General features: G+C 34.0%; 1 protein-coding gene across 1 annotated transcript in view; it reads left to right on the forward strand.

Annotated features, from left to right (window-relative positions):
• The first annotated feature begins 10,811 nt into the window (after positions 1-10,811).
• LOC122799383 (SV2 related protein) overlaps positions 10,812-23,289 on the forward strand; it is a 416,834-nt gene continuing 404,356 nt past the window's right edge. The window contains exon 1 of the mRNA XM_044068393.1: positions 10,812-11,363. Within this exon, the coding sequence (XP_043924328.1) occupies positions 11,329-11,363 (35 nt within the window). The 5' untranslated portion in view covers positions 10,812-11,328. The remainder of the gene's footprint in view (positions 11,364-23,289) is intronic.

A 23,289-nucleotide genomic window follows, 5' to 3' on the forward strand; every position in this document is an offset into this window, starting at 1 on the left:
TGTCCTCACAGCAGAGGAGGCCTGCAAAATCAGGGTTCCAGAGATTCCTTTCCAGACAGACCCTTCAGCACTTCTGAAGTGCTACCAGGGCAGGCTGCCTGCCTCTGGAGGCAATCAGGGGAAAACTTGTCCTTGCACTCAGATGCTGGGCTGCTATAACAAACAATTCTTGGGTGCTAAAATATTATCCAGAGGTTACTTCATACCCTTTTCTCAGACTCCCACTTCCAAAATAAGGAAGCTCCCCAATGTCTCACCCAGTCAGAGGGAAGCTGCAGCACAAGGAATTCAAAAGCTGCTGGACAAAAAAAGTCATCCAGGAGGTTCAACCAGCCCAAACAGGATTCAGAACTTATTCAAGATTCTTTTTAGTGCCAAAGAAGACAAGGGTCCTGAGATCAATTTTGGATCTAAGCAATCTAAACCAAGTTTTGAGGAAATCAAAGTTCTGAATGATTATAGTTCAGCCCATTCTTCCTTTTCTACACAAGGATGATTGGGTGTGCTCCGTAGATCTTCAGGATGTGTACTATCACATCAAAATAGACAGATACTCCTTAAACATTTATACTTTTGGCTGGGAGACATTCACTGCCAGTTCAGAGCCCTGCCCTTTGGATTCACCACATCCTCCAGGGTGTTTACCAAATGGATGGCCATGGTAGCAGCTCAACTGAGACTTACAAGAATTCTGAGTGTTTCCATATCTAGACGACTGGCTTCTCACCTCCCCAACCGTGCATCACCTAGAACAATCTAGGGACTATTTGCTCAAGATGTGTCAGTTGTTAGTTATAACAGCCAGTATTGCTAAATCCAAATTGACACCAGTACAGAGCCTAGAGTTTATTGGGGTCCATCTAAACTTAAGAAATCAGATTGCTTCTTTACCAACTCACCATGTACACACTCACAGATCTCAAGTTCATCAAATTCTTTTTCACCCTGCTTCTTCTGCCAAACTTGTTCTTCAAGCATTAGGATCCATGGCAGAGCCCATAGTATTAGTTCCATTAGCATGTTACTTTATGCATGTACTTCAATGGACTCTAGCTACTCAGTGGTCTATTCTTTGACAGCCCCTACCTTTTCCAGTCAAACTTACTCAGATACGCAAAAACTCTATTGTTTGCTTGGAGCTTTTCTCCCCAGGCCACCGCTGAAAATGGACCTGCGTCCAGTCGGACTTTCCCGATTAACAAATGTAAAATAAAAATAAAATAAATAAAAAAACACTTTCACTGGTGGATACAATCAGATGACATTTAGCAAGGTTGATCTTTCTATTTGCCCCATTGGTCACAGTGACCACGGATACCTCTCAATTGGGGTCAGTGGCCATTACTTGGGAAAGATAGTTCAAGGAACTTGGTCCCCCCAAGAGACCAATTTGCATATCAATGTCCTGCAGATGAAGGCAGTCCTTTTCACATTGAAGGTATTTCAAGATGCTGTCCCTGTATTGACCATTGCAGTTCAGACTGACAACATATCTGTCATCTGGTACATCAACAAACAAGAGGGAACTTGCTCTTACCCTGTCTGTTGAGAAGCTATGAGAGTGTGGCAAAGGGCAATCTCTTTCAAGCACTTTCTGGTAGCAATGCACTTTCCTTGGAAATCTAACGTACTGGCAGATAAACTCAGCATGTCCACTCTCTTATCTCATGAGTCATCTCTCAATCAGTCAGTGGCAAAGAAAATGTTCTGCCTTTGGGGCCAACCATGTTGTTATCTTTTTACATCTCCGAAAAAAAAAAAAAGTGCAGCAGGTATTTTGCCCTGATCCTCCCCTCAGGGGGAGTAACCAACAGATGTTCTGGTCCACATTTAGCCCTCTGGTCTCCTTTAGGCATATACCCCATACCTCCAATTCCAAAATTCTTATAGAAATCCAATTGGTTGAAGAGTGTGATTATCCTCATTGCCCCTTTTTGGCATCACCAGGTGTGGTTCCTCTTCCCCTGGTCTCATCTTTGCTAGCCTCCTTGGATACTGGACCCAAGTCCAGACCTTCTGTCACATCCCTCAGGGATGAAACATCCCAGTATTCCAGACCTCAAGCTAACCACATTTTTTCTTGTTACATTAATAGTCAGAAAGTCCAGGTTTTCTTTCCTAGTACATGACATTATTTTATCCTCACAAAAAGGCTCCATCAAAAGAATTTGCAAAAGTAAATGGAAAAGATTTTAATTTTGGCTCTGAAGAATAACATTGATCAATTCACTGCCTCTGTCTCTGCTGTACTAGACTTTTTAGCTTCCCTCTTTCATGAAGGTGCTAGTTTTTCCATCACCTAAGTACAATTAGCAGCCATTTCTAATTTTCTTGTTTGGCTGCTTCCAATTTATGTAAGGCCTTTTTAAAAGGTACCTTCCTGCTTAGACCTCCAGTGAAAGATCCATCACCTCCCTGGGATTTAACAGTACCTCAAGGCTTGATTCAGAAACCCTTTGAACCTTAAGCAAAAACTGACAAAGTATCTGTCCTTTTTAGTGGCTATAACTTTAGCTAAAAATATTTCTGAACTTCAGGCTCTTTCATCGAAGACTCCCTACATTGTTTCTCATAAAGACAGAGTTACCTTATGAGCCAATCCCTCTTTCCTACCAAAAGTGGCTTCTAACTCTAATATTAACCACATGATTCATTTACCAGTATTTTTCCAAAATTTTCAAACAAAGGAGAATACATTCTGCATCTTTTGGATGTGCATAGATGAATATGTTTCTACTTACACAGAACAAAAGAATTCAGAAAAACAGACCAGTTGTTTGTCTCCTTTTCACCTAGTAGACTGGGATCTCAAGTTTCTAAAGTTACATTGGCCAAAGGATAACTAACTGCATTTCCTGAATTTATGCTCAGCAAGGCCTTTCTCTACCAAAATCTCCTAAGGCCCATTCAACTAGATCAATTGTTACTTCATCTGCTTTTTGGTCAAGAACGTCCATTGATGACATTTGTGCAGCAGTCACATGGTCCAATTCTTATAACTTTGTTACTCATTACAAATTGGACTTAATTTCCAGAAGTACAGCCTTTGGTTTAGAAGTTCTCCAGAATATCCTTCCATGAGGGCCATCCAAGACTTACGTAACTGGGACTGTGTCCATTACATTGAGGAAGAATGATAAGGACAGCATCAGATATAAAAGTTATGTACTCACCATAACAAGGTATCCGTGTTGTCCATTTTTATTCTTCCTCATCCCTCCCTTCTGCATTCCGGTCATCTTTTGGAGAGACCTGATGGATTTTGTGTTGAATTTTCTGTGTTGGAACTTACATTTCTAGGTGTGATACTTGCTCTAGTTTCTAGTCTCTTTTTCTATTACTCACTGAATGCTATATGGCAGCAAACTCAGTCTGAGGTATTGGGGAAGGACTAGGACATTATGGGTTGAGGGAAGAGCTTGAGAGTTGGATCCAAAGTCTGTAGTATGTGGCTGAGTCAGATCCGAGGATAAGATCTGTAACCCATATGTTGAGAAAGAATGAATATGGTCAACACAGATGCCTAGTTATGGTGAGTACATAACTTTTATTTTTACTAACTTAGTGGTAATTACTCAATTCACAGTACACCTGTGATTCATAATGACTGTAAAAAAAACTGTTTTACGAGGAGGCAAGCTCCTGTACTTACTGACATGGGGCTTGTGCCCCAAAACTCCCAGACTATAATTATAGTGTCTAAGAGGTTTCAGTGGTTTGCAGAAATAGTTACAAACTGTGTGTATTTTGAGTGTCTCAGACTGGAATACACAGACAAGCAGTTGAACGGTGAGGGCTAGACAGTGGTGTGTTCTACTGTTATAGTTTACTGCAAATTTGACTATTTTATTACAACATTGCTCAGGTTTGGAGAGTTACAAGACCTTAAGTTTAGTGAAGATTATGGTAGCATTGAGGAAAGATGTCAGTAAGAAAGCAGAAGCCGTAAGTCTTCTGGCTGTGTCAGAGAGGCAGGTTTTTACTGTACCTTCTTTTTGATGATTTTTTTAACCATGTGTGATGTGTTGTGGTTGAATCTCAAATGGTCATCTGTGATGACACCCAGTAATTTGTTGTAGTTTACTTGCCCTGTCAAGGTGTTGGCAGAAATACTGGTGAACAGTGTTTTGGTAGAAGTGCATTTTGGGTGAAGAGCAGTAATTTAGTTTTATTAGGGTTTAGAAGTAGTTGTGAATTATTTAGCCATGCTTCAATGGATAAAAAGGATTGTTGTGTAAGTTCTTGGAGTTTAGAGAGACTTTTTTACAGAGCAGATTAGGGTCAAGTCATCAACATATTGAATTAGGTAGCATTTTGTGTAGCAGTGTAGAGGTCATTAATGAAAATGTTGAAAAGTATGGGACCTAAAATACATCCTTGTGGGACATCAATATTTACTGGCAGGAAGGGGGAGATTTTTACATTTCACTGCTTGGTTTGAGTGTAGTTATGAAGCCATTGCAGAGAAGAGTTGGTGAGCCCAAAGGATGAGAATTTATGTAAGAGTTTCTGGTGGGAGACAGTATCAAAAGGTTCTGGTAAGTCTGGGAAGATGGTAGAGACAGGGTGTCTGGTATTTCTGTAGGTGTTGACAGCATAAACAATATCCAGGAAAGTAGTAGTTGTGTTATGATGAGGACAGAAGCCATGTTGGTTTTCAAGACAGAAGCTGGTTATCTATTAGATGCTTGATATGTTGCTTATGAATGCATTTTCTAGTATTTTTGATAGTGGAGAGAAAATGGAAATTGTTTCTAGAGCTTGAAAAGTCTGTATTGGTTTTGCTCTTATGTAATAGAATAATGAATGATTTTTTCATAGTGAGGGGACTTTATTCTCAGATATGGATTGATTTATAAGAATTAAAACTGGATATGCAATAGGCACAGCTATTTTAAGATATTCGCCAGGTAGATTGCTTGGGACAGTTGTGATAGGCTTTTAATTTTTGAGATATTTTTTGATGGTATCAGTGGGAAATAATTGGAAGCAGGTTATTTGATTGAGTACAAACCTCGCAAACTCGATTAGTCGCCTGGTAGGTTAATGACTGTACAGTCTATATAAAGTGGGTATAGAATTATGTAGAATCGTTTTTGAATGTATGTATGTATGTATGTATATATATATATATATATATATATATATATATATATATATATATATATATATATATATATATATATGTCTGTGTGTGTGCTTATTAAAATAATTACAAGTGCTCTAAATATAACACAGCATATATCTTTGGGCATATTGTAGCATTATGTGTGTGTATATATATATATATATATATATATATATATATATATATATATATATATATATATATATATATATATATATATAGTGTGTGTGTGTGTGTGTGTGTGTATAATATATATATATATATATATATATATATATATATATATATATTTATATAAATGCACACACACACACACACACACACACACACACACACACACACACACACACACAGACATATATATATATATATATATATATATTCTATAACATGAACAGCTGAATTTACTAGGGTATGTTTGAAGTCATATAAGGAGTCTAAGATCTGAGATGCAGAGGTACTGTAGAAAGGAAGTGGAAGGTAGACGTCATGATAAGGCTTATAGAAATGGTGAGGGTACTCATATGGGGGTAGTGTGAGTAGAACCTACTGTAGTAAAGATCTAGCTGTTAGTGTACAAATCACCCTTATCTGCTTGCATTGCGTCTATGCTGTGCACGCTTGAGGAGTACATGGTTTTCTTTGACTGTAAGTGTTACTATATGTTAATGTCTGTATCCTCCTTTAAGCTGACTGAAATGCTTCTTGTCTCATTTGGCTTTTTTGATATGACTACATGCTGTGCCTGTGATAATATGCAGTGTTCTACTTTTGACATTCAAGACTCTGCACGTAACTAGCATTGCCACTCATTATGTTGATAATAATGTGCTAAATAATTGTTCCCACTAATGATTTGTGTAATAAAGTACTGTAATTTCTAATATTAAATTATATCTTTATTTAAGGAGTCCTAAATTAGAGCTAGCAGGTCATCAGCAGTTACAAACTGTAACAGAAGTTATTTATGTTCTGAAACTGCACTCGTGATATTGCTTCTTAATTTTGTTATAAAATAATGAAATACTTTATGAATCAGTGAAGTCTGTTTCCAAGAAACGTATAAGCTATTTCACTACTACTATTACTTTATGAAGAAGGGTTAAGCCAGCATTAAATATAGACAGCCAGTTCATATGCAGATCAACTACTGGTACAACAAACTGATAATTTTGGACCATTTATTATCTAATTACATGTCTTGCTACCATTTACTAACTGCAGTGTTAGTGAGGTAGGTAATATTTTATCATTCCATGCTAAGTAACATAGTGATGGTGGTCATGCTGGTATGATTTGTCTCCTGCCAAGGTATTTTGTTTTTACCATGATGTACTCTGAATATATAATGGCAATGCTAGTGGCACAGCAAGTAGTGATGTAGCTTCACAGCAAGAGGTTCTCCAGTTTGATTCTATAACCAAAGAAAAATGTTTGAAAAAACTCAGCTAGTTCAACAAATAGTGACCGTCGACTTTATTAGTGAATGAACTGGTGAAGCACTTTCATTCTTAACATCCAGGACTTCAGAACCAAAAATGTCATCTATTACACTTAATTTAAAACAAACACTGTCCATGTGTCGTAATATTTAAAGAACCCACATAAAAACACTCAAGAGATGACTGGTTTGTGGAAGAATTGGGTATACTAAAGGATATCTTCCTTGAACGAGGATGTCCAATAACCGTGACTGAAGAAAACATTCAAAAGGTTATTGATACAAGAAATGATAGAAATGGGCTTATTATTAGATTGGATTAGAATATGTTAAGAACTCAATGAATAATAGAATTAAAAGTGCAGACAATGATAATCATACCTCAGATGGCCCAAGTGAATTTTCCAACCACATGGTAAAACATATTTCAGTAGATTTTGAAAACATTAAGAGTTATGTATGATAAGTGGGATATTGTAAGAGGGTTGGCTACCCCACATCTGCAGACAGGGGGGCTGACCTAGTTTTATTTATAATAATAAGGAGAAATACTAAGAATATTTTAGAAAGACCTGTAGAAAATCAAAACATCTAAGTTGTTGTCAGTACAGAAAAGTGTGGTAATTGTAATCAGTGCTGCTATGTAGACAGAGAAGAATAGGCTGATATTATTAACATTTTAAATAAATAGAAAAGAAAAAACAGATATAATTGTAAGACAAGTAAAGTAGTCTATATGGTAAATTGTAGTTCCTGTCCTGCTTTTATATTGATAAGACTGAAAAGTCCGTAAGTAAAAGGATTTACCAGCATGTTTGTAGTATTAATAGAAAGAATTATAAAAGTGCATTGCCTAGACACTCAATGCGGTGTTCAGCATTTAAAAGTTTAACATTTTTTTATGTTGGAGAAAATTGAAGGGAGCATTTATGGTGGGGACAGGAAGAATCAATTACTTTACAAGGAAGTGGTTTGGCAGTTAAGAGCCAATGCATCCAACCCATTGGGTCTAAATAAGAGTGTATCTGTAACCAATGAATTAAGAAGATGGGCACAGACTTTTTAATAATTTTTAACACAATGTAAGCAGCATGCAGTATTTTATAAATGTTTTTATACATGCATCTTTTATGGTTTTGTAAGTTTTTTAAGTATGTTTTGGGATAAAAAAGTGTTTTTATATGGGTTCTTTAAACTGACATAAACTCCGTCTGCTGTTATGCTTTTTATGCTTTTCTACCCCATAACTTGAGGAAGCACTTTCTTTTACTGCCTAACAGTTTAGTTTTTCTGTATTGTCCTACAAAATATTTTGCTATGTAATATAACCTTTACTAACTTTTCCCACTCTTCCTACCTGTACTGCATGTCTTTACCTTGTCTTCCTTCTCCCTTTTATTCCCCTGTTTATACTTAAAAAAACTCTTGAAATGCTTTATTATAATACCTTGCAACAAGATGTTCCCCTTTTTATAGCTTCTCATTTTGTTGACTGTAGCTTGTTCTAAATCAGAGTTGCAGCCCTGAGAGGAGGAAATTCTGGTCCAAGTAATGACTCATTAGAGTAGAACCTGTGCTTCAAATAAGTATGCACCTGTAACATGTACAATGCCATGCCCACCTTTTTTATTAATTTGGTTATCCACCTCCTTTTGGATTGCACCAGCCAAAGTGGCTCCTTCTCCTACCTGCGGATATTTCCTGGATATTTTATATCATAATAATCAGTTCTAGGTCTCTCATCTGTTTGATGCCTAACTTTAATTCATCAGTTATCCTGTAATCCTGTGTTAGTTTCTTGTGCTGACTGTATTATTTAAATGTCATCTTTATGATTATCACCTGATAGACTCTGAGCCTTTCTTCCATTTTAGCAGTTCATTCTTTAGTCTTTCTTCTCTCTTAAAATATGGACATATTGCACATAAATGTATTAGCTGCAGATATTTACCTTCCCTTGTGTTACCTATACAGTATTGCCATCCGTTACAAATAGGGACAGAAAGTAGTACTGCCATAAAAACAGTCCATGCAGATTTCCACTGGCCATTTTCAATCTTCAGTTACATTCTCATTTATGGCCATCATCTGAATTTTATTTCTTGACCAAACCTCAGCCTAGATTGTTATGTGTGAGTCAGATGTATAGGAGCACCTCTGATCATACCTGACATAGAATGAAAAGAGTGTATATACACTTTGGGAGAAATGAACAGGGGATACGATATTCTTAACTGGTGGTCTCATGTACACTGGGCTTCTTTTACCGTTTGTGGATGAAGTGACAATAAGGCACTGTGAGGTCTTATTCCACCTGTGCCAAGTGTTGAGTTAACTTCAGGTTATTTACCAGGTTAATTTCCCCCAAATTTTTACTCATTTATTGAGAACTAAGGGAATATCTTAGTAATCAGAGGAAATCTAGCCATGTTGCTATGAAAACACCCTTACTCTTCCAAGCAGGCAGATACTAGAGTTCTGCTACTCTGAGCCAGGCAATCAGAGCAATCATCATTCAAAGCTGAGCAGCAGCTTGAAAGCAGGGGATTCTGCTGGAAGCAAAACAGTTCAGATGTCTGCCAATTGCATACTATAGAATAGGAAAGGAAGGTTGATAAGGAAAAAATTCTAAGTTGCAGAATGGCTCAAGCAGGAACTTTTGAGCAGATAAAAGAAACTGATGAAAGCAGCAACCTAACTGTGAAGGAACCAAATGGCTGCCCCATGTCATACAACTGAAGCATAGTGGAAAAAGAACATTAACTGGAGGTACAAAGAGTTGAGGTACTTTCCAGGTAACTGCAGACTTTGTGGATCAGATGACTGACCTGGCTGAGGAAATTTTGAGTTTGCCCGATAGGTTGAACTTAGCAGCTCCATTATGTAAAGAAAAGAAGATACATGATTAATCATTTGGAACCTAAGCATACATGGATGGAATCTTGAAGGCCACGGTGAGGTTAAGTACACTTTGGAAATAAGGCGAAGGATGAATTATAAGTGCACCACTGAAGGAGGAGGCGTGACCTGAATGGGAAAAACATATGCCCATGAGGGGAGTAAGGGTACTATATAAGCAGATTATACAACTGTAATGACAGATATTTTGAAAATGTGGGCTACAGATGAGATTAGTAAGTAAGACTAATCTTAGAAGTTTCCCACTAATCTCTTGACTGTGTTGTGCGAACTAAGGCAGGCAGTTCTTTTATATATTTTGGGGTATTGTGAGCATTGTGTTGTAAACCACTGTGAAATGTATGGCTATGCTAGACATTTCTGCTATTGTAATAAAGTAATACATAATGGTAAGTATGGCTCTGTGCTTAGATGTGAACTAGAAGTATTGTTGTGTGAACTATTCCTAATCAGTGACATATCAGCATCCTGCTAAGCTCCCCATACAGTAACTTGTTATTTAGAATATAACCACAGAATTGTTTAAAATGTTCGTACAGCCATATGATACTAATTACCTTAGCTTGTGTCATCTGTTACTAAATACCTTGGCATCTAGCTGAATATTTTGCATGTCATTGTTATGCCATAAAGTATTTTCTGTATATTATTTCTACACAAGTATTATCATTTTCAGTAAATTTATAACGGAATACATTGGCTTGTGTCATCTGTTACTAAATAACTTGGCATCTAGCTGAATGTCCTGCATGTCACTGTTATGCCATGAAGTATTTTCTGTATATTACCTCTACGCAAGTATTATCAGTTGCAGTAATTTTATAACAGAAAATCTGTATGGTTTTGTGAAAATAAACTGATGTGTTCTGCAAATAAAGTTAATAAATAAGTATTGAAGCAAGTAAATAAAGGAATAAATTAACAAAATAAATGGTATGTAAAGAGATTAGAAAAGCTATTGCATGGAATAAGCAGAAGGAAAGCAAAACACAGCATGTCATGGCTGGTTTTCAACAGGTCAGTTGTAGGTTGGGTATGTGATGAATCAAACTCAGTGCCTGCTAAATATCCCAAGCAATGGCAGTTGAGGAAGAATACTAAAGGATTCCTTTCTTTCACTGGGGCTGGTCTCCTGTGCATTTGCATAACCCTCTGTTTTTTTCTTCCACTGAGAACACAACTCTACTGAAATAAAGAGCAGCACCTGCAGGAGTTGATGCAGAACACACACGCCTCACAGGCGGTAAACCAACACTGACTACATTCAGGAAGCCTCCTTGCAGTGATGTCACTGTGACAAAGTCAGGTCATGTGACTTCCTGGTACAGCTCCACACAGGCTGGTATTCAGCTGCAGACAGAGAAAATGCCATTTTGCATTCTTTTTTGATATGCAAAAGCTCTTGAAGTCAGAAAGGGAAAGTTAGAGTGTAGTGGCAGATACATTAGGCAAGAAGCTGTGAATACTTGACATAGCCTCATGAAAATGTTCTGTTTCAGGGGCTTTCATTCACTGTCCTGAGAATGGCTGTGTTGTAGCATACTGTTCCAGCATTCAATTAGTGTAGTTTGTGTATGACCCTGCTAATGCGTATATGGGATGGTGGCTATTTTGTAGGGCACTGACAGCACTGAAGAGATTACATTCCGATGGATTTAGCTTTGTTTTTGCACTACCTTCTGTGCTTTTTCAAATCATCTCCTGCTTGGTATTTTTTACTATTAATAATTGCAGACAGCAGCTGGCCAACAAGCCGTGGTGCTGAAAAGACAGCTCCCCACTGACAGCAATGTAACAGGCATGAGAAGAGAGGCCCTGGTTTACCCAGTTCATCGTTGCCATGGATGATGATTTGTTTCAGCTGAGACAGCTGCCGTAAGTAGCATTAGTAATCTTTGCTAATATATTTAATCGACATCAGGAACTGCTTCAAGCCTTAAAAGCCTAGTGTTTTCTTTCATAATCAATCCTTGAAGTAACCCCAGATGCTGAATGCCAGTAATAGCTTATATTCTTTAAACTGCTTTAAACAGCTGCTCAGTTATAATTTTAACTCATTTTAATCCTCATATGCTACAGTTTAAGGAAAAGATCCATTATACTGCACATTATTATGGAAACGGAAACATGCCATTTATTGCAGACAAATATGCCTTGTTTTATGTTTACAGCATAGTGAAGATATCATTCATATCTATTTTGGCTTATTGTCTTTAATATGTAACATCATTTATGTTAAATGTCAGTGTATTGAATGACAGAAGAATGTCTTAAAAGTGTAATTTCATCTATTTTGCATAATATATTGCTGGATAATGTCATTGTTTTAGATGTAATACTTTAAAGCCATAGATACAAATATTCCACATTTTCATTTACAGCAAAATGTACTGCACATTGTGCATTTTTTAAATTAATTCTTTCAGCTGCTTAAAACATCTACATTGCCCAGTGCAGACTAAATTAATTATTTTGTTTGAATGTACTTTTGTAAGCTATTCTGAGAAAAAAATGGTTGTTTTCCGGTAAATGTTAGATAATGATGCTGGCCTATGTGTATAAGGACATAAGGACTATGTATGCTGCCAGTAATCTGGGCTCACCAAGAACATTGTGTGATCAAGGTGTTGGTGTCTTGTGTCAGAGTGAAATGGTAGGATGAAACATTCACATGGCTACTTCTTGATAGATTCAGGAAAAATTACATCTGTATGTCTCAGCTGGGGCTGTCAAAAAGATCTGCATATGGGAGACATGCATGAGGTATGTATGCACAAAATATGAGCAGAAATATCTATGCTCAAGATATGCTTGGAAGCATTTTTTTATATTTGTTAACTGTGAGGGGAGTCTGCTTCTATGAACAATTATCAACCATAACCAGGTATTAGGCAATCTATGAACAATGTAGAAATTTATATCAGTGGAGAATAATCAGACATAACACAAAAGTGCAGTCGTATACAGGTCTGAAATAAGAATATGTAAATGGTCTGCAAGCATGTAGTACAAAGATGAGGAATTTGTTATGTCTAGGAAAAAGATGTCAAAGAACTGGGTAGTAAAACAATAGTAAGGGGAATGGTGGATTTAAAATATTTATGTTGCCACTTTAGATGTGAAAGTTTTGCAATTTGTGAGCATTTTCATTTTATCTCGTTAGAGAGGTATTTGAGTAATGGTTTCAAAGTTCATCTAGTCTGTGCTGTGATTTATGTAGCTTGTAGCTTGAGAGCTGATTTATATATAGCTAGGGCAAGTGATAAGATAACATTTTAGTAAAATTCAAGATTAGATAGTAATTATTTTAAAATTATGGCACTGGTGTCCTGAGATCTAAAGAGATATTCTATATTATTTAAGTGTAGTTTTTGGTACTGGATGGATAGTGATGTATGACATATACATGGACGCAAGTGTGAATGAATATATACATAGGAACATGTGTGCATGAGATGTGCAGGTGATATGCATAGAATCTTGTATGTATGAGCTATGTCTGGAGGCATGTGTGCTTGAGACATGCAATGAATATGTCTGGGGGCCTGTGTGCATGGAGCATGCAGGGGATGCAGGCCTATGTGAAATATACACTGGAGCACATGTGTAATACATGTATGGATTAAAGTATGCATGTGAAAATCTGGGCATGAGACAAGTATGGGATAAATGCAAGTATGAGATATACATGGAACATATGTCACAAAATATGTCTGAGAGCCTGTGTGCATGATATGTGCATGGAAACATGTAATTCTGCCACGCTACCTTATCACTGCACTATAGCAGGGCCACTGATTATCCTGTTCTGACTCAAATGGCAGTAGAAAGTACTTCTTACCATAAGATGAGACTTCCCTTAGAGATTAATGACACGCTCCTTATAGGGTTAGACTGGGAAAGTCCTGAACCAGGTGTTGGGGTCTGGTTGTCCCGGAACACAGCAGTGGTGTGCTGCAGAAATAAACAGCAGCTAATACATTTGTCTGTAGCATGGTTAAAATTTTACTTTAACACATTTTATGCTGTCTTTGGACATTGATAACTTACTATTGTCATTTTTGCATGGCATGAAAGAAATAGCTTGGCAGCAGTTTAAGTAAAAGAAAAATCTAATATACATTATCCAGGTTTAAATAAAACATCTGTATGACAGAGTCAATAATAGAGTTTCTGATATGTAATGAATGCATTTTTAAAAAAAGCTGATAAAACATTTTTCCTGTTGAATGTTTATTATGATGCAACCAAAACTGTTAGTGCCCATTGCTTAAACTCTGTGAACATTTTTTTTTGTAATTTTGTGCTCACAAGAAATGTTTAATTTATTATGGATTATCTGGGTCATCTACAAGGCTTTATCCCTCTATGCCAACAGAACCAAATGCCTTCTCTATCTCTTCATCATTGTTGTATTCAGCCTTCTCCCTCTAAGAGACATTTGTCCACTACTTGTGTTATTTCGTACCATTCTTTGGTAGTTCCCTTAGTAGGTGAGAGAAAGGAAGCCTCTCCTCACCACAGCATCCACTGTCTTCTTTGTGGTCATGTAATTCTGAGAGTCCCTGGTGCTATGTTTTCTTGCATTAAAGAACACATTTCTCTGTTATTATTTTGTGCATCATTTAGGTATGACCTCTCCACAGTGATGACGCTCTCCATGCTGTGCATTAAACTTAAGTGTGGGAGGACTGTCTTTCCTGTGCCTATGCTCACATGCTGTACTCAAACTGTGTAATCATGTAGAGTGTTTCTAATTAGTTCATTGGAGAGAGCTAATATGAGTCCCAATCGCCTTTCCAGTTATAGACATTTTAAATTTCTGCCCTGATAATCGATTCACATTTTCCATGTGATACCACATTCAAATATACTAAATTTCAAGTCTGTTTAAGGCATGCACAGTATTACAAATAAAACAATTATCATTTGTACTTGCACTTCAGTCTTTGGGCTTTTTAGGGGAGGGGGCAGCCTGTTTCTATGCAGATATCTATGTTCATTAAATTTATAGCACCTAAGAGGCAGATAGTTTGGTTATTCACTCCCCCCACCCTTTACAGATAGTTCTTATTTTAGTTTAAGGTTATTAATATTTGAGTTGTATTTATCTGAAATTCCTTTCACTTAAAAAAGGACAATCTTATCAGTTCCTGAAGGCTGAATCTTTGTGGTAAGGCTTCCTGTTAGGCTCAGCTGCTCTGTGGTGAAGAATGTTTAAACCAGTATCACCATGTCTTTTGCATGTGTGAGAGTAGTCAAGCTTGCTAACATTCAGACAGTATTGCATAGTTTTTTACCAAAGAAATGTAATTACCAGTAGACCCACAACATGAGCAATAGATATGATTTTTGAATATAATCACTTCTAAGCCAAATATAGCACAGCACAGAACCAAAATAATGCTGATTGCCTACCTGAAAATTACAGACTTAGAAATACTGAGATCTAATTGAAATATTCAGAGCAAGTCAAGTGAGGAATTCAGTCTTCACTGATGTGTAGTGCATGATGAGCTATTAGGCTGGCAAACTTGAGAATCAGTGCAATCCCTTTGTTTCACCAACCTACCCAAAGGTTAGCATCTTAAATAATTTTTTATTGAATTTTTAAGGTGCATATAATATTTCATAATTTAAAATTAAAAGCATACATTTTAATTTGATCAACCACACAGAATAGAAAAAAATGTCATAACAACAAACCAAGATAAAACAAAACTGTTTACAAAGGTCTGTAGACAAACAAATATAAATTAGTTCTTCAGGGTACAGTTCTAGTTCATAATATATTACAGTCAGCTCTTTCCAGTATCTCCACAACTTTTAGCCAAAAGTTGTAATATGAAGTGATTCTATCAGTTCTCATCTTGACAATAGCTATTTCCATTTGAAAAACATTGAGTGACATGTTTTTGAATTCTTTAAATGTAGGTGAATTCTTACTCTTCCAGTTCATACTGATTATTTTGTGGGCAATGGCTTGTAAGACCCATAACAGTGAAAATTTAGATCTGGGAACACACTTAAGTATAGGGGCATTAAACAGAATCAATGATTTGGTCAGCTGAAACTTGTCATTAAAAACATTTTGCAAAAAAATAATTCAGTTTTTCCCAAAATGTTCTAAGCAGTTTACAGTCACAAAACATGTGTTGCTAGCTGTTTTTAGTTTTTGTTTACATCTCCAGTATCTTATATAGGTTCATAGGTTAGTACTAAGCTAACTGCCCTTGCGAGCCATTTTTTTTTTAATTAATTATCCTTTGTAGAGAGAACCCCTGCACCTTTGTTGTTGTAAGGCAAACACCTTAACCATTAGGCCTTCCTCCCAATCCTGGTTAAACATTAATTCTGTTTTATGAGGTGTAATATAAACTCTGTGAACACATTTCCAAGAAAATAACTTCCATTGTAATGAAAGGGAAGTTTCCTTTGAAGAAACCAGTACTATTTTTTTATCATTTTCATTAGGAGATTGATTATTAATTGATGTATAGTAGTCACCAAAACTTTCTTTATAATATAGTTTCGTATTTTTAAATATTTTAGATATTTTGGAGAGATAACCTTTTCCTTGAACTTTTTAATTACCTATAATAATCATATATTCTATAAGCTTGGGAACAATTTGTCTAGCTGATGAATGCATTGACTCTATTTATATTTCTATCTATTTATAATGTAATGTCTTAGATCTTGTACTACTAATTACAATTCACTATGTTATATTTATTCATGACTTGTTTCATTTGAAGAACTTTTCCATAATCCATCAGATGATACCAATATATTAAATTTTTCCCTGTAAGAATAGTTATTTTGATAACATCAGAATTGTCAATATTATTCTGTGTACATGGAATGGGATATAATAAAAATGGCCAAGCCTCAATATCTGGATTTTTATTCAGATAGTTTGTAAATATAGTTAATATATTGGTTATAAATTTGGAACATATATGTTTGTGTTTATTCTATAAGATATATTCTCTTACCATCCAGTGAAATTTATTAGGTAGAATTTTTGTATATTGCAGCAACAATGAATGATTTGATTTTAACCATATGTGTTGTATTTCCACCTAGCAGAATACAATGAATTTAGCCATAATGTCTTAATAGTAGATGATAAAGCATACATTTCAGTGTCTGGAAGACTAATTCCACCTGCTTCCCAATCCTTTAAGTGGTGATTTAGCACAATTCTGGACTTGTTAGGGTACCATAAAAAGTTTAACTTTATTTTTTTTAATTGATATATGTAATACTTAGAGGGGGAAGAGAGATAGCTTGTATGAAATATAACAACTTTGTGAAAATAATAATTTTAATTTGGAAAATTCTGTCTTCCACAGTAAAAAAAAAGATTTATTCCATCTATACATGAGACATTTAATTTTGTATAAGATATTAGTAAAGTTAATTGTTAGTGTTTCATTCACACTACTTGTTAATGTGACACTTAGATATTTAAGTTTATCTAGCATTATATATATATTTAGAAAAAAATGTATGTCTTTCTTGTTGCAATTTATAAGCAATAGCTTAGTTTTATTTTCATTAAATTTGAGGCCAGAAATTCTTTCCAAAGAGATCTATTGCGTCAAATAGAGCTTGTATGAATTACTATGTTCTTTTAGAGTTAATAAAATATCATCTGCAAATAACTGAACTTTCAAAACTAAACAGTTACTAAAATGTATGCCTTTGATATTTACATTCATCCTAATACAATTTGCAAAATGTTCTATGACCAAAGCAAACAACAATGGAGACAGAGAACATCCCTGTTTTTTACCCATGGTGATTGTAATAGGTCTAGATGTGCGTGATCCAATATAAGCTAAAGATTTTTCATATAATAATTTAATTCAGTCGCAATGGACTGAATCAAAAACACTGTTTATATCTAGACTCACTAAAGTCATACTACTTTCTGTGGAATTAGTATAATCAATTAATGTAAGAATTATTTTAATATTATCATATGTGTTTCTATCCTTTGTAAAGCCAGTTTAATCTTCATCTTCCAATAAAGGCATTAACTGTTTGATTCTACTGGCATGTATTGCCATAAACATCTTATAGACTACATTTAACAGATATATTTGTCTGTAGGATGAACACTTTTTTTGCATCTTAATCTGATTTTAAAATGAGGATATTAATGTTTATTTCCAAGAAGGGGCTGGGGGTATTTTTGTTTTCTGTAACTAAAGCAAACACTCTTAACAATAAGCCTAAAGCTTCTTTAGTTAATAATTTGTACATTTCAGGGATACTATTATCACTTCTAGGAGCTTTATTTAACTTATTAATTTGTGATTTAAGTTCAGTCATTGTAATTGGTTTATCAATTAACTTTATTTGATTTTCTTTAGTTTATTCTTAATATATTTCCTTAAGAAAGATTTTATTACATTCTGTGTTTCAATTTCTGGACTATGTGAATTAATTGAGTTGAAGTGTATTTTAAATGCCTCTAAAATGCCTTCTAAATGTAAAGCTCTTTTCTTAGTACCTGGGATATAAACTTCTTTTATCTGTTAAGATCTAATGATCTTCTTTGTTCTGTTTGCTATTCTTCATTGATTTCTAGGGTTCATAGAATAAGAACTTAATTTAATCTTCTTTAAATTTGTCATAGTTTTGTGATGCAGTGTTTCTAAATATTTTTTGTTCATCTCATTAAATTATTTTGTTAAATTATTATTTCCTTTTTGAATATCTAACTTTAATTTATCAATTTTTATTTGCAAATCCAATAAATCTTTGTTCCACTGTTTTTTTCCTATTAATAAACCAAGATAGAACTTTGCCATACAGATATGACTTTAAAGAATCCCATATATATATATATATATATATATATATATATATATATATATATATATATATATATATGATATATCTTCAGTACAATTTATATTTAGAAAGTTTTGTATCTCCTTAACATAAAATTCCATAAAGTATTTTAAATTAGTTATGTATGATGGAATTCTAGTAATAGTTACACTTTGTTTTGTATTCATTTCTAAATCAAATGTAATTGCATTATGATCAGACCAATGGCATGTGACTACTTTAACATTATCTAGTTTTGTAATTATACCTCTTGAAATGTATACTCTGTTCTAGACTGAGTGCCATGATGGTGTTAATAATGTGTAAAAAATAGTGAATTTGTTTCAGCATATTCATGTATATCTTTAATGTTAAATATATCAATAAATTCAGTTAATGCCTTTGAAGTCACTGGTTTCCTATGTTTACTTGTTCTATTAGTATCACTGTCATTTACTATACAATTTAAATCACCAGCCAGTATTATACTCCCCTTAGAGTGTTGTATAATGTCTTCAAACTGATCTTTGACCACTTTAACTCCTGGGCCAGGAATCCAGTAAAGATTAATTTGTATATAAATCTTTCCATTTATTTCCAAAGATAATAAACAAAATATGCCAGATTTATCATAGTATGTGTTCATGACATTAGGCATTAAAACAGACTTTTTCAATATAATTGCTGTGCTTCTTTTTTTGTTATAATGAGAACTTACTAATACTGAATAATTGTTAGTATTTAGTCTGTTTATGTCTTCTGGCAAAGTATGTGTTTCTTGTAAGAATACAATATGAGCATTAAACAGTTTTAAGTATTTGAATAGACTTCCCCTTTTGCTTCTGTTATTTAGAGCATTAACATTAACGGAAATATACTTCATGAATATATTATCATTAGAAGTATAATTAGTCATGTGTATCTATTATCATAGTAGAGAAAATATATATTACTGAAGAGAATGACTTATAATTTTCTTTTAGAACACTGTAACTAATATTCATGGACACCCACTAATAAAAATTTAAACAAAGAAGAATTAAATGTTGAACTAAAACACAATCTAAACAATCCCTAAGGTATAAAACCCCACACTTGAATAGCATTACCATTCAATCATTCCCTCTAAAACGTCTTCCAAGGCTCATTCTCCACTCTAACTATCTAAATATTCACTCTGTACAGAAAGTAGCTTATTAGGTCAAATTAACTGATGGGTTATATGTTCATCTTACTGTTACATATTTTTAATCCTGAGTAGTCATAATCAAAAAGAGAAATGTATATAAAATGTATTACTATTTACACGTTTCTATTAGTATTTGAACAGTCATTAACAGTTAAATGTAATATTGTATAGATTTTTAGATTCTAAAGATTTTCAGATTCTATGTACCAAAAAATATACTGATATATACAATTATGATGTAACTTATTACTAATTAAGGTGAAATGAACTTATATGCATGCAGTTGGATATGCAGTAATGTAATATACGGTAAGTGTACATAAGTATCGGTATAAGGTTAACATTAGTTATATATATTAATATTTCTAAAGACTCCAAAAGGTAGTATGTCTCATTTGTTTAAGCAAAAGTAATACAACCTGAAAATAAAATGTTCTAAAACATCTAATATTTCTTCTTTCTAAATGATTTGCACATAATAGTTCTGTACACATATTACTTTGAAATATCATATACTGCATGTAAACTTCAGAATCATTTCATTTCAGGAATAAAACTGATTAACTACCTGTAGGCAGTAAGCATTTCTGTCTTGAGTTATCCTTTTATATTATATTTTATGTATACATTTATACCCCCCCCCATTAATGTCAATGTCAGATGATATTTTTTCTTTTCATTAAAAGCTGCTGAATCTTTTTATGTCACAATTTAACAAAATCATATGCCACACTGTTTCTTAGATCCCATTAGTATTCTGGCTTTTTGCCCATATTTTGTCTGCAAGTTCTAAACCAGAATATGTTTATTCCTTTTTTAACTATTGTAATGTTTTACATCTTATATGTGTGTTTACTTAAAACAAAATACTTATTTTTCCAATTAACATGTTCAAGCCATGTATTTCAGCAGAAAAGGTATATTTGTCACTTTAAATAACAAGAAAATAGAAATGGCTCATGTATAACTTTCAACTTCAGTGATTACATCATTATTGAGCCATCCTGTTTTGTTTGAGCAATTCACACATTCGCTAAGGGATTATAAAATAAAACAAGGTTTATAACTGAAGAGAACAAACCAAGAGTGTGAAAAGAGTGTTATCGTTCACAACCTCAGCAGGAAGCCACAAAACAAGTAAGTGAACTATTTGAGTGTTTCAAAGTGTAGCTCAAGCTCCAGATAGATTAAACATCTCTCTCTTTCACTGTATGGATGTTTACTCATGTTAAATAATATATCACATAGGTAAAAACCTACAAGCACTTGAAAATATCATCTAAACCAGTTTCTTTCCTTATCATCAACAACACACCAACAACAACATCAGAGACCCCGTTCTAATATATCCAAGAAAAGAAAATGGAAAGACAAAAGGAACATATTTATGTACACAGTTACTATAAGTATTCAGTAGTCATTTGGATACAGTCAAGCAGCCATTCAAACATCACACACTTGTATATATTTTAAAATTATTCAGAAAAAAAAAACAATTGTTCAACTGTGGTTTTATATATGCTAGTAATTTCCTGAACCAGTACTAAACTACTGTGTGTGTAATTTAACTTACATAATAAAACTTCATTTATAATAAGAACCTGCAGTGTCATAAAATTTTGCAGAAGGATAAATAATAAATTGTTTTTATATTTCTATACCTTTGCTATCACTTCTTAGTGTATTTCAATGAAAAGATGTAAATAGGTGTCAAAGACTATTTGTAATGATATAAAATAGTGACATGAAGGAAAAGAGAAATATAACTTTACCTTTCATTTGCCTTTAAGCTTATATATATATATATATATATATATATATATATATATATATATATATATATATATATATATATATGTATAGAGAGAGAGAGAGTGAACGAGATATATATATATATATATATATATATATATATATATATATATATATGTTTGAATGCATCACAAGTATCATAGTTGTCAATTTTTATTATATGCTGCCACATGTATAAAATGATGAACTATGTAAATAATATGAAAAATATAGATGAGAAATGTTAAAGATTTGTCTTTTAATTTCTTCTTCTTATCAATGTTTTTCCCATCCATTTTTTCTGCTTGTCTGTTTAATGAACTATTGGTCCAATCCATTCCTTCTACTTGTTCTAAAATATTATTAGGTGTTAACTAGGATACAGCTGAGTCTAGAGTTTCAAAAGTTTTAGTACCATCTGAGAGAAAGACCTTAAGTCTAACTGGAAACAATAGAAGCACGTTGATTTGTCTCTTTTTCAATTCTCTTATTAAGAGAAGATATTCTTTTCTTCTCAAGACTACTGCTGATGAATAATCATTGTCAAATCTTATTATACTACCATTAAATTTAATCAGTGAATTTGTCCAGGCATATTTTAGGACTAGCTCTTTGTCTTGACAGGAAAAAATCTTACAGTTATGGATCTTAGATTTGTATTTACCTTGTTAGATGACAAAGGGACCACTGTGGAATCTTTCAATGCCAAATGAAAGAGATTCTGGTAAGTTTAAAGTGTAAGGGAGCCAGGATGTAAGGAAATTCACCATTTTATCACATTTAGTCTTTTCGGGTAATCCATAAATGCGTAGATTGTTTTTTTTGGATCTATTTTCAAGATCATCTATTTTATTAAGTGTGGATGTATTTTGCTTTAATAAAAATTCAACATGATGCTCTTCTTCTGATATTCTGCCTTCTCTATCATTTAGTGCCTCTTCTGTGATGGTAATCTGAGTTTTATGTTGCATAATTATCCCCTGTAGCTGTTCCATTTGCTTTGTACATTTTTCTTTGAAAATATCAAGTTTACTGTCATCTATTTTATCAAGCTTTATCGATAGGTCTTGTTTAGTGGTAAGTAAAGATTGTTATTCCTTCTTTAAAGACAAGTTCTGTGAACTATTCTTAGAGTAACTAATTTTGAAGACCTGACAGTGGCCTTTCTGCTTGACATTTGACAGGAATTCAGTATGTTAAAAATATATAATTCAGATGTAGACTTTCAAAATCCTTGATAGAAGATGAGCTTTGAAGTTAATAAGTCCATGACCTCAAATACTTAAGAATTCCTTTCAGAAATATAACTTAGATAGCAGATGTAAGAAACTGTGCTGTTAACCTGCCACCATCTTAGCCTCTCCCCATTTAATCATTTTGTCCTGAAGGAGGGGGATCGGTAAAATTATTTGACCTGTAGGAGCACACCAGAGATTATCTGTTGTAGATGGATTCACCAGTACAGCTCTCCCAGTTTATGCTCCTGTATTAATGTAGGATATTAGATCAAAGCATTAGTCCATTCATGTTAAGTCTACCATTTCTTCCATCATGTGCTGTAAAACAGCTTCATTCTGTTGCAAAGCAGTTTGGGCTGTTGTATATCAGGTTAGTACTGCTGTAAGATGCAGTTATTTCATATGTGCTGACTGAGACATTCAAAATCATTTCCACTTTTTGAAGACAGCTTTTGCGGTACCCAAAGACATGGTAAAATGTGTGATGTTGCCACAAATATAACAATATCGACATCTTGTTCTGGAGTATTAACGTGATTCACACCACACACGTAACCTTCTTGAACTCTTAACACACTGTATACCAAACGTATCTTGTTGTTACTGAAAATATCCTTACCACAAGCACAAAACTGATAATTTAATTAAAATTGAGTTTAATGTAAGAGTTTCTCAACTTGAAAAAAAAGATAACATACAAAGTAACTTGAAAACAATATAGATCAGTAATGGTTAC

This window comes from Protopterus annectens, chromosome 4.part0, assembly GCF_019279795.1.
Source record: "Protopterus annectens isolate FY-2018-M chromosome 4.part0, PAN1.0, whole genome shotgun sequence".
NCBI lineage: Eukaryota > Metazoa > Chordata > Ceratodontiformes > Protopteridae > Protopterus > Protopterus annectens.